Genomic DNA, 12229 nt, shown 5'->3' on the forward strand with positions numbered 1-12229 from the left:
CTACCTTATTTACTGCACGTAATTAAACTTTGTATTCTAAAATATTTGAGCATTCAACAAGCGTATGATTACTGGCAAATAGGTTTGTTGTATGTGGTTGTGCAATAAAGCTACTTTTTTTTTAATGTTTTTTTTTTTTTTTTAATGTGACTTTAGTGGGAAGCTACATCTTTAATGATAAGTCTCTATCTTATTTAGGGTTTCCAGTATATAACGGGGAGCGGCACGCAGCGCAGTAGCCGGTGAAGCCACCTCCATGAAATTAGTATTTAGTTTATTCTGCTATCACTCTCATAACTTTGTTACCATAACAACAAGGACGCAATGGAAGTGAACGGAAACTACAGAACCCAGAATGCTTCGCTTCACATATACTTCCAGGTCCAATATGTCGGCTTGTATATGGTAGCACTGCAGAAAAAAGGAGCTGAAAACAACTGCAGGTGAGTACGGAACATAGGGGGGGTGTACAAACGGATGGAATGAAATAGTCTTACAGATAGGTAGAGCTGGGCTATAAGTAGCAATAGGAAATATGACAGCAGACCTATGAAGGTTTTTCAGCTTCAATATTTTGCTTTTTTTTTCTTGACTATGTAGAAATCTGCAACAAAGCTGGATCCCACCACGGAAGAAACTTGTAGCATGGACATAGCGGAGCCAGCAGAGGACGAGGAGCAGCCGCTGGAGCCCCGGCCATACGCTCGCTCTAACCCAGAGGGTGCTGAAGACAGGGGCGCTCCACTCCAGCCAGGGGTCGGCAGTCGCAGCGAGGGGGAAGGTGAGGCTGCTCAAGCTGAAGATGTGCAACTGCCAGCTGCTGCTCCCCCAAGCTGCACCCCTCCACCACCTCTGGAGTTCCAGGTCAAGACCCCCAGAGTGAACTGCCCAGAAAAAGTGGTAAGTAAAGTCAGAAGGTAATTACAGTTACTACACTTTTATCTTTCTTTTTTTACTTCATTCATTCTATTGAAACATTATTCTATTAACTAAAAGGGAAATAGAATGTGTAAGAATACATGCGGTTTAGTTGATTTGCACTCTAATAGAGAAAGCAAATGAGAATTTATTTTGTGAATTTAACACCTGTGATATGTGACAACCTGATCGTTTTCTCCTATTGTCTTCACGATATGCTTAGGTGTTTGATAAGCAACATTTCCTGTTTCTCCTGACACCATTGTCATTACCAAGTGATTGATTCAGTAGAAACATTGATTGCATTTTTATAAAGCTCTATGAGATGCAATTATCTCCAGTCACTTCCTGTTACCCCTGTACTGTAAAATTTGGTTTTCTTTAATGTGTTTTCAAACTGTTATACTAGTTGCAGAGTATAACATTTTATCAGAAATTGCACCTTTTTAGTATTTTTTTCTTTCTTTTTATGAAATACCGGTTGCTCTTGAAACAACCCAGTAAAATGGACTGAGCTTGCAGGGAGAACATATTGCATTATTTTATCAATGTATATAAACATGAAGGATTCTTTAACTTATTTCTGTCAGAGATAACAATTGAAAATTAACATTTTAGTACATTTTGCTACTACCCCACCCTGTGGACTCAGGGTTTCTTTTTTTAATCTTCTAAGATATGTTTTCTATATTCATTAGTACAGTATTGACATTTTCAGTATAGACCGCTGTTTCAATGGGCAAAAACAGCATTTTCAAATGACAAAAGTAATGAAACTATTTGTAAACTATTTAATACACTACAGCAGGTAAACTAGATCTGTGGAAACACATTAAAGGGGAGAAAATGTTACAGTACACCGTCCCTTGAAAAGCCAATGTAAATGGTCTGGAATCGTTCTGTGTGCCTTCCGTTGTAAAATCATTCTGTTTCTGCAGATTATTTGTCTGGATTTGGCAGAAGAAATGGCCTCTCAAAAGCTGGAATCATTTAATGGGCAAGTAAAAAAAAAAAATATATACTCTCCTGGCCCATCTGATATTGTCTTATCCATATTCTTTGTATTGTGGACTTGTCTTTTTGCTATTTGTATTTTAAGCAGGTTGATTATTTTTAATAATCGGTACTCTCTACACACCAATTAAAGGGCCATAATAGTTAAAATTCCATGCGCTAATTTATTAGAACATGTCATTTTATGATAATTGACCCTGCACTACTGTGACCCTGCACTATTGTGTGTTTACCCCACCAAAGGGGTTAAACACACAGTAAACATGCTACTCAGGACCAGAGCAAATCCCACCAATGATCCAATCAGCAGAGCTAGTCACTCAAACTCAGATACCTAACTTTAGCTGCTAATTGGATCAGCGGTGGGTTCCACTTGGGGCCAGCAGTGCTCTGTAGGTTCCGATCAGTACTTTTACTGTGTGTTGATGTTGAACCCCTTTGGTTGGGTAAACACACAGTAGTGTAGGGTCGTTAGTCTTAAAATATGTTCTAACAAATTAGAGCATATGATTTTTCAACTATTATGGCTCTTTAAAGCAATTGATTCAGAGAGAGGTAAGAGGTATCTTATCAAAGTGTTTGGGCTTCTATACTAGATTATGTTCACATGAAAACAATCTATATGATATTTCATATTTCCCACCTCAGATCCAAAGCAAATGCTCTCAACTCTTCCCAGAAAATGATAGAGATGTTTGTCCGGACCAAGCACAAGATAGATAAGAGACATGAGTTTGCCCTGGTTGTGGCAAATAACGAGGCCTTGTGGGTGAGTTAGCAGCTTACTTGCACACCGCCTCTTATCATGAGTAACCTTCTCCACACTTGACATTTTTATTCATAATTGAAATGAACGCACTTTTTTTTTTTTTTTCAGCTCTCCGGATTCACCTCTGATCCCCGTGAACTTTGCAGCTGTCTCTATGATCTGGAGACCAACATCTGCGAGTCCTTCAGTATCCTTATTCCCACGCTTGCCTTTGTGTAGCATTTTCTAACATATCAAACTGATAAACTTTTGTATATGAAAATCGTAAACACAAAAAAAATGTATTTACTGTTATTCATTTAAACATGTTTATTTGACAAGACACCAGTATTCAGTTCCCATGGGAATAGGGCCCTCAATCCCTCCTGTATGTGTTTGTAAATTTTGTCCTGTCTCTTACAAGTCTTGTATTGTTTTATTTATTTTTATGTTGGCGCTTAATAAATAAAGTATAATAATAATAAAATTATTCAAAGTTATAAGAAAGGTAAACGTGAACTAACACCCTCTAGTGGTGAAAAACTGTTAAGATGCATTCTGAAAAGAGGTGGCCTTCAAGGTCTAAGAAATTAGCATATGAACCTCCTAGGTTAAGCTTTCAACTAAGAATACCAAGAGAACAAAGCAAAATTGGTGATAAAAGTAAATTGGAAAATTGTTTAAAATTACATGCTCTATCTGAATCGTGAAAGTTTATTTTGGCCTAGACTGTCCCTTTAAGTAAAGTAGAAAGTTGTTTAAAATTGTAAGTGCTATCTGAATCATGAAATACATTTTTGGGGTTTTATGTCCCTTTAAATTCAACTTTTAATTCCCCATAACATATTTCATCATATCAAATGTACTGTACTTTTATAATTTATTTTACCTGCTTTTCTTATAATATAAAGATACCAAAAAAATGTAGTTTTCGGCTGTTACCAGAATGGAGTGCTTTGCACTCATTGGACAGTGACTGTTTACTATGCACAGGAGTTTATTTATAGCCCTCTTTAATTGACCACAGCAAAGGATACAAGTTAAAAAAATAAATCTAAAATACCAAATTGGACTTTCAATGGGTGTGTCTATGGACTGCACAACAATGCAAATTTTGCTAATAAAGGGACGGTTTATTTTTATGTGGATCTTTTGTTATGCAGTGATTTCATTTCTGATGCATATATAACAATATTAGTTTAATGTTCCTTCATTTAGAAGATAAAGGGAGGAAATGAAGATGATAAAAGACGGCTCTGGGGAAGAATATAATCATTGAGTGATTTTATTTAGTAACAGGAAGTCAGCCTTACAAAAAGACTTCAGATATGGAATGCTGTAAAAGTTTTCACCCATAGCTATTAAATTATTTTATTATCAATCAACAGTACCCTTAACACGTCACATTTAAACGGTTTCCCTGTTTGAGTGTAGTTAACACTTTCACAAACTTTGGGTTTCTCACTGAAACTATTTATAGACAGCTTGTGCAATCATGGCACAAATGGTTATAAAAGCTTCTCTGGGATCCCCTTTGTTCAGAAATAGCAGACATATATGGCTTTGGCATTGCTTTTTGGTAATTAGAAGGCGGCTAATTGCAGCTGTGCGCCACACTTCTATTATTCCCAGCAGTGAAGGGGTTAATCAGGTATCTTAAAAGGTTAATTTTAGCTTTAGTGTAGAGATTAGCCTCCCACCTCACACTTCCCACCCACTGGTCACCCCCATCTTAAGTACTGGCAGACAGTCTGCCAATAAAAAATAAAAAAAAATCTGCAGTATAGGATCTCCCCTAACCCTCCAACCTCCCTGATTCTCCCCCCCCCCCCCCAATAGCTCACTTAACCTCCCCATTCTAACTGTTGCCACCATCTTAGGTACTGGCAGCTGTCTGCCAGTACCAATAAAGCCCAATTTTGTATGGTTATTTTAATTTTTTTATTTAATTTTCTTCTGTAGTGCAGCTGTCCCCTCCCATTACCCTACCCCCTCCCAGATCGATATCCCCCTCCATTATAGGAGCCCCCCTCCCTGCCGCTCTCTTGAGATATTTTCTGTAGTGTAGCGGTCCAACCCACTCCCGCCCCCCTGCAGCGATGGGCCGCCCACCCGCCTCCCTTTTAACCCTCGCCACCAACGATCGACACCACCACTGCCCGATGCAGATCTCTGCATCAATAACTCTGCAACTCTATTTCTGCATTGCTCCACTTTTGGGGCATGCAGAAATAGCGCGATCTCGCTACTTTTAGCGAGATCGCGGCAGAGAGAAGCCCAAGATTGCAGCGTTGTACAGGGTACGGCACTGGTCGTTAAGGGGTTAATGTAAAATTTTTTAGCCTTAATGTATTTCCAATGATTTTAAACTAGCTGCAGAGTATTAAAGGGACATAAAACCTACATTTTCATAGTTCAGATAGAACATGTTATTTTAAAGGGACGGTCAAGTCCAAAAAAAACTTTCATAATGGAAATAGGGAATGTAATTTTAAACAACTTTCCAATTTACTTTTATCACCAATTTTGCTTTGTTCTCTTGGTATTCTTAGTTAAAAGCTAAACCTAGGAGGTTCATATGCTAATTTCTTAGACCTTGAAGACTGCCTCTAATCTAAATGCATTTTGACCACTAGAGGGCATTAGTTCATGTGTTTCATATAGATAACATTGAGCTCATGCACGTGAAGTTACCCTGGAGTGAGCACTGATTGGCTAGACTGCAAGTCTGTCAAAAGAACTGAAACAAGGGGGCAGTTTGCAGAGGTTTAGATACAAGATAATCACAGAGGTAAAAAGTGTATTTCTATAACAGTGTTGGTTATCCAAAATTTGGGAATGGGTAATAAAGGCATTATCTTTCTTTTTAAACGTCAAAAATTCTGGTGTTGACTGTCCCTTTAAACAACTTTCCAATTTACCTCTATTATCTAATTTGTTTTGTTCACTTGGTATCCTTTTGTTAAAAATTATACATATGTAGATTCAGAAGCTGCTAATTGGTGGCTGCTTATTTATGCCTCGTTTTATTTGCTCCCTAATGCCTTCATCTAGCTCCCAGTAATGCATTGCTATTTCTTCAACAGAGGATACAAAGAGAATGAAACAAATTAGATAATAGAAGTAGATTGAAAAGTTGTTTAAAATCACAAGCTCAACCCATTGTGCCAATTTGAATGGGCTGACCCTGCAAGGGGAGCAAACATCTTCAAGTGAAGGTCAATTTCGATGAATTAGTGCCCGGTTTTTAATAATCCTATTAAAAACAAGGGCACTTTAATTCATCAAAATTGACATTTAACTCCTTTTCTTCAAAAACGTACCTTTTTTTTAATCCTGACAGCCGCTCCAGCGATTCACCCGGCCGCCGGAAGCCTCTTCATACGTCAGAAATGACGAATCCGGCTTCCTCCAATCACGGCTCCCCCCCCCGGGGGGAATAATGGCCTGAGGCAACGCTGTGATTGGAGGAAGCCGGATTTGTCATTTTGGACCCGCGAAGAGGGCTTGTGACGGGCGGAGGAAGCGCTGCAGCAGCTGTCAGGATTAAAAGGTACGTTTTTGAAGAAAACAAGTGAAATGTCAATTTTGATGAATTAAAGTGCCCTTGTTTTTAATAGGATTATTAAAAACCGGGCACCAATTCATTGAAATTGACCTTCACTTTAATATTATTTTTCTGTCTATATATAATTGCCAATACTTAGTATCTATCTTTACCGCCCCACTGGGATTGCTGCTTTCTGCCTCCTGTTTACTTAGCTTTTCTAATCCAAACAAATCCGCTTTCATATTTTCAGTATAGGTGGTGGTTTCAACAGGCGAACATTTCAAATAAAATAAAGAAAAAGCAGTAATTTGTAAACAGTTTGCAGAGTAAAATGTATAGTACAATGCCACATTTAGGGCCAGATTACGAGTTGAGCACTAAATATCGCTTACACTAAAGCAATATTTGTGCTCAACGGAGTAATACCAGTGCACGCTAATGTGCGCTAGTATTACAAGTGAGGTGCAATGCAAACACAACCTCACTTCCGCCTTGCACGGAAGCATTACGCTCACTGGGAGCCTCGTTCTCATGCCATCAGAAACGGCATGAGAACTAGCGCAGCAAAGGGGGTAAGTCACACAATAATGGGCAGCTTATGTACATATACATTTGTGTATATACACATAAATATATATGTATAGAATCATATATATTTACAGGGAACACATAGTTCCCATAGACTGCAATGTAAAAACACTTTTCAGTATGGGTTTTTTCTTTCTAACACCCCACTTCCGCCACTTTTAAACCCTAGAAACTACTCTGTGCAGTATTTTTTTTTTTTATGAAGAAAAAAAAAATTGCTGCTTTTTTCATAACTCTTTATTTAGGGGCCAATTGGGGCTCTTAAAGAAAATTAACCAGATATCTGATCTCTGGTTAATTTCTGAGTGCTAATTGCTATTGCAAGCTTGCAGTAGCAATAACCAGCCACATGTAATGGCTGGTTATGTTTTGCATGCCCACAAGCGGCCAAATTTTCCCCTTAGCGAGAGTGCAATAAATTACTGTAATCTAGCCCTTAAAGGGCAAATTTGGATAGGTCTAAATAATTTAATCCTGAGTAGCTACAGTTTGTTTTAGAGCCACTAGAGGGCGGTAAAGTTCCATTAAGCCTCCGTTATAAGACTATCCCGTAGTTTTCTTTACATACTGGCACCCTTTGTGCACCTCTTTCTGTAGATTTGAAACTGGCTCTTCATAAAATGATTGCTTAGATTAATTCATGTGTAGTTTCACTCGTAAGAAATTATACATAAAATATTTTACAAATTTATGAATCTGAAAGGTGTTTTTTTTTTTTTTTTTTCCTTATATTTTAATATTTGGGGGAAAATGGCACAATAATATATAATAAATTAAATTAAAAATGTCATGTTTTATAGTGATAATTTATTAAGTGTCTTGTTTGATATTTACTCCCTGCATTATCTCACACACATGCTGCCTTCTCATATTAATGACTGCAATGAATATAATATAGAAGTATGGACCTTAACTGTGTTATTCAGATTTGGAAGGACTCTTTAACCTAATGTAAGTTACTAAAACCCACTTATTTCTTATCAGATCAAAATATGTGTTCACATACGTTATACTTTTATTGTGGTCATGAAGATATTTTATACAAAATCTAATTGCATTTGAAAAGATTAATGGTACTTTAAAGGGAACATTATTACCGTGCAAAACACATAACTAGTTTAGTTTATTTTCTGTTTTTATTACATCCTAAAATATCTCATTTAATTAATTGTTAAATTGATTTCCCCTGCCACTTTGCTTCATATTGCTATATTACTTTGTGCCACAGCTAGGGATATCCAACCTTTTTAAAACAAAGGGCCATAATTATTATTTTTCTTTAATTAAGTTTTGGAAACTAATTTAAGACATACTAACATATGTACAAAGAAGCAGTAATGTATACTTTGGGCCCTCCTATAGAATATATGATATATTACAGATAAGAGATGGGTTGCTTCCCAAGCTGCTCTATTCAGATGCATAGATGAGTACAATGGTTGGGTTGTGTGTTGCAGATGGGGATATATAGTGGAGTATTATGGGATCACAACCATATTCTATGCTATAACGTCACGCAGACAAGTGGTGCAATAAGTAGTTTAGGGTGGCATGCAGTCTCTTGAAGTACTGCTGGAGTCCTCCATGATACAAATACATATGCTGTGCGGAAAGGACAAATGAAAAACACTCAGCCAGCATTGTAGTTTCTGGGTAAACGGCTGAACAACCACTACTTTCTCATGTTTCACCTGTCTTTTATCTCTGATATCTCATATTTGTATTTATCTCTGTCTTTCTCTCATCCCATCTTTGTTACTCCCTCTATACTACATTCCAGACAACAAAGAACAGATTTTCCAGTTACAGATAATGTGCAGACTATACCTCCTCCATACGTAGTGAGGACTATCCTGATCTACAGCCGTCCAGCCTCTCAGCCACCTCTCGCATTCACAGAAGGCATGAAGGTAATAAACTGAACTTAAAGGGAGACCTAGAACTTTTAAAATCCCATGCCAAGAATGGTGACAGTGCGACTCAGACACATGGGGGCATATTCCATATCCTGTAAATGGCTCTGTAACCATGGAGCTATATAAATGAAGTCTGTGGCTCAGCTGCAGGCTGGCTCTTTCAGGAGAGAGCTTTGGACACTGACATAGATTCATTTGATTTCTCTGGGTATACAAGACCTACAGTGGAGTACGCTGTGACACTAGTGGGAGGTCCCTTACAGGATTCACTAAAGACGCTTTTACATTAAAAATCAGTATCTTAAAGTAAGTGAACCCTTGAATTTAGTAACTTGTAGATCCACCTTTAGCAGCAACAACCTACACCAAATGTTCCCTGTAGCTGCTTATAAGACTTGCATAATGTTAAGAATGCATTTTGAGCCACCCCCCCTCCTACAAATCCGTTTTAGTTCTTATATATTTCTGGGTTGTCCTGAATGCACAGCCCTTTTCAGGTTATGCCACAGAACGTCCACTGGGTTAAGGTTAGGACCCGACCATTCTAAAACACAAATCTTCCAAGGTCATTTCACCCCTCTGAAGAAGCGCTAAGTGAAACGCCACTGTGTCAGGGGTCTTGTGTTTTTTAATGAGCTCACTTTTGTTTCTCGCAAACAATACCCATAATATATTAATGTCTTGACATTTATTTTTGTGGGAACCCTGATACAACAGGGAATGGGATAAGAGGGAAGTGATTTCAAATGCTACTGCCATGGATAATGTGAAATAGAAACTTTCTATTTCCATATGATCGATGGTGGTGGCATTTGAAAAAGGCGCCAGAGCAACACCAAAACTTTATGCCTTGATTTTGTGATGTCCTTTTAGTAATGAGAATAAAAGCTATGCTTTAATTGTTTGAAAGAATCTACTGAGTGCTTTCTAATAAAAGGCGCTATATGTAACATTACAAGTCAAATATAAACCTTAGAATATTTCCCTAAGAAAATTTAAAAAATACTGAATTATTGATTTCATTTTGAGAAACATAGTGTATTGGTTTTATTTTTTTGGCAACGTTTAACCTGTTTGTTATATTTTTTTACTTGGTTTATTAAAGGGATATAAATCCCAAAAAATTTCTTTTGTGATTCAGACCGAGCAGACCATTTTAAAAAAGTTCTCAATTTACCTCTATTATCAAATTTGCTTTGTTCCCATAATATTCTGTGTTGAAGAGCTACCTAGGTAGGCATCTGTAGCTCTACATAACAGGAAATAGTGCTGACATCTAGCGCTCTAAAATAAATAGATGACATTCTTGCAAAACTGCTAGCATATAGTGCTCCAAAAATGGGCCGTCTCCTAAACTTATGTCCCTACTTTTCAACAAAAGATACCAAAGAGAACAAAGAAAATTGGTAATGGAAGTGAACTAGAAAGTTAACCCCATTTTTTCTCTTTTTTTTTTTTTTTTTTTTTCTTGCAACTGTATGTGAAGATGACTTTAAATATGAAACTTGTTTATTTGTTTACCGATTTAGAATTCACCTTACATTTTTTTTATCCCCACAGAAAATGCTACAGTGCCCTTACTTTTTCTTTGATGTAATTTATATACACAATGGATCTGAAGATGAGGAACTCAGCTGGAAGGTAAGCAAGGCTGCAAGATCTAATAAAGCACTTGCACAAATGAATAACAAAACAGGCCAATTGCTGATTCTCTCATTTCTTTGCCATTGGGTGAAATCTGAAAACCATTAAAACTATATCTATATTCCCTATATCAAATGTAATATTTAAATAGAAATGGTATAATTTGGGCATTCATTATATGCATACTTTTTGATGCACCAGCTCATACTGAGGTTACAGTGTATACATGTATTTGTCTATGATTCGCTGATGGTTGTCGCATGATACAGAGGCAGGGAAACAAAAGGATTTTGAAATGGGTCAAATATCAGTTATTGTAAATCCTAGCATTTTTGAAACACTAGGATTTACCAGTGCAACAAATAAAGCGGCCTTTCTGTCATGTTTGCAGCGCTTAGCACCTCAGGCTGCCCGCAGCAGAACGCTATTTTTTCAATGAGGTGACGTTTCCACCTCTTAGCCAATAGGCGTGCGGGCCAGCTGACATTATGCCGGATAGCTAGTACACTATTGGCTAAGATCACTTCACTGCAAAATAGCGTTCTGTCGTTGGCTCCCTGCGATGCTCAGTGCGGCTAAAGCTGCAGACAAATAAAGGAACTTTCAGCATGAAGTATTTTATACGTCATGACTGAAATTCCCCTTTATTTATTGCACTGGTAAATCCTAGCATTTTACAAACGCTAGGATTTACCATCACTTTAATTCTCATATACTTCAGTGCAAGATGGGAGTAAACATTCAGTTGTAATATTTGAACATTGCAATATTCAATGGAGTTGAGAAACACTGATTTACCTGACTACTCTTCTTTTCCAGAATGTCTTTGGATTCTTCAGCAGTTTGGACAGTAAGGGCACCAGTTATAAATATGAAGTCTCGATAACAGGTCCAGCAATTGAGCTCCATAACTGTATGGCGAGGCTGCTCGCTCACCCTCTCCAGCGACCATTCCAAAGTCACGCGGCCTACAGTCTGCTGGATGAGGAAGAGGAGAAGCCAGAGGGAGAAGTAACCGTCTGATGAAAGTTCTCTCTGCATTTGCCATAACTCTATTAATATCATTCAAGATGATTAAAATGATTTTTTTTATATGTTGTTTGTTTTTTCATTTTTATGCCCCCAAAATGAGTGTGTAAATCTTAGACTAGTATAGTAATAAATATTTAGGTGAAGCATACAATGTACAGTGTATAAGGAATGTTGTTCAGTATATTAGTGTGTAAGCTTAAACCTTGTATTTGTGTGTATGAAAAATCAGCCTGTATATTACACGGTGTGTAGTTATACCCCTTATGTAGGGGAAACAGAACCTGTATTGCACAGAACTTTGAGGTATCAAGTCCTATATTGTCTAAGCTTTGTGTGTGGAGTCTTTAGAACTTGTAGAGTGTTATATGTGTGTGTGGGAGGTCACCCCCTTCAGTGGATCAACCTTCCTTTTATAGATTGGTTGTGTGAGATGATCACTTTTTATTGTACAAAGTGTGTGTGTGTGTGTGTGAGTGTGTGTGAAGTCCCAGACAGACTTTCTTAGGTAAACCAGTAACTTCAGTGGCTGCAAAGGGTTAACAAAATCCCCTTTTTAAGGTCACCCATTAAACAAGGTTGATTGTTTCACATATTATTTTCTCTGTAGCATAAACTGATTAAAAAAGTCCAGTTTATCTGACTAATGTTAGCTGTGTATTGCTGACACCTAACCTGAAGCAAGATGTGGTCAGACTGGTGGTAAATACCTGCAAAGGACCATTAGAACAATAATGGCCAACGTCCTAGTACATGGGGGCTGCAGAACAATATTAGAGAAGATTTAAAGGGACATGAAACCATTTTCTTTCATGATTCAGA

The 12229-nt window shown here is 37.5% G+C and overlaps 1 protein-coding gene across 1 annotated transcript; it reads left to right on the forward strand.

Annotated features, from left to right (window-relative positions):
* Positions 1 to 363: 363 nt before the first annotated feature.
* Positions 364 to 11470, forward strand: BABAM1 (BRISC and BRCA1 A complex member 1). Its single transcript, XM_053700683.1, has 9 exons — positions 364 to 443; positions 601 to 900; positions 1857 to 1915; positions 2581 to 2701; positions 2810 to 2888; positions 7745 to 7769; positions 8599 to 8728; positions 10295 to 10375; positions 11198 to 11470. Exons 2-9 carry the CDS (start codon positions 646 to 648, stop codon positions 11399 to 11401), a joined length of 954 nt encoding a protein of 317 aa, XP_053556658.1. The 5' UTR covers positions 364 to 443; positions 601 to 645; the 3' UTR covers positions 11402 to 11470.
* The last annotated feature ends 759 nt before the right edge of the window (positions 11471 to 12229 follow it).

Source organism: Bombina bombina, chromosome 2 (genome assembly GCF_027579735.1).
Source record: "Bombina bombina isolate aBomBom1 chromosome 2, aBomBom1.pri, whole genome shotgun sequence".
NCBI classification, from domain to species: domain Eukaryota; kingdom Metazoa; phylum Chordata; class Amphibia; order Anura; family Bombinatoridae; genus Bombina; species Bombina bombina.

Coding starts and splice junctions, on each gene's coding strand:
- BABAM1 (XM_053700683.1), top strand. CDS start 646: ATGGACATAGCGGAGCCAGCAGAGGACGAGGAGCAGCCGCTGGAGCCC. Junction 901..1,856: donor TGAACTGCCCAGAAAAAGTG/GTAAGTAAAGTC, acceptor CTGTTTCTGCAG/ATTATTTGTCTGGATTTGGC. Junction 10,376..11,197: donor ATGAGGAACTCAGCTGGAAG/GTAAGCAAGGCT, acceptor CTTCTTTTCCAG/AATGTCTTTGGATTCTTCAG.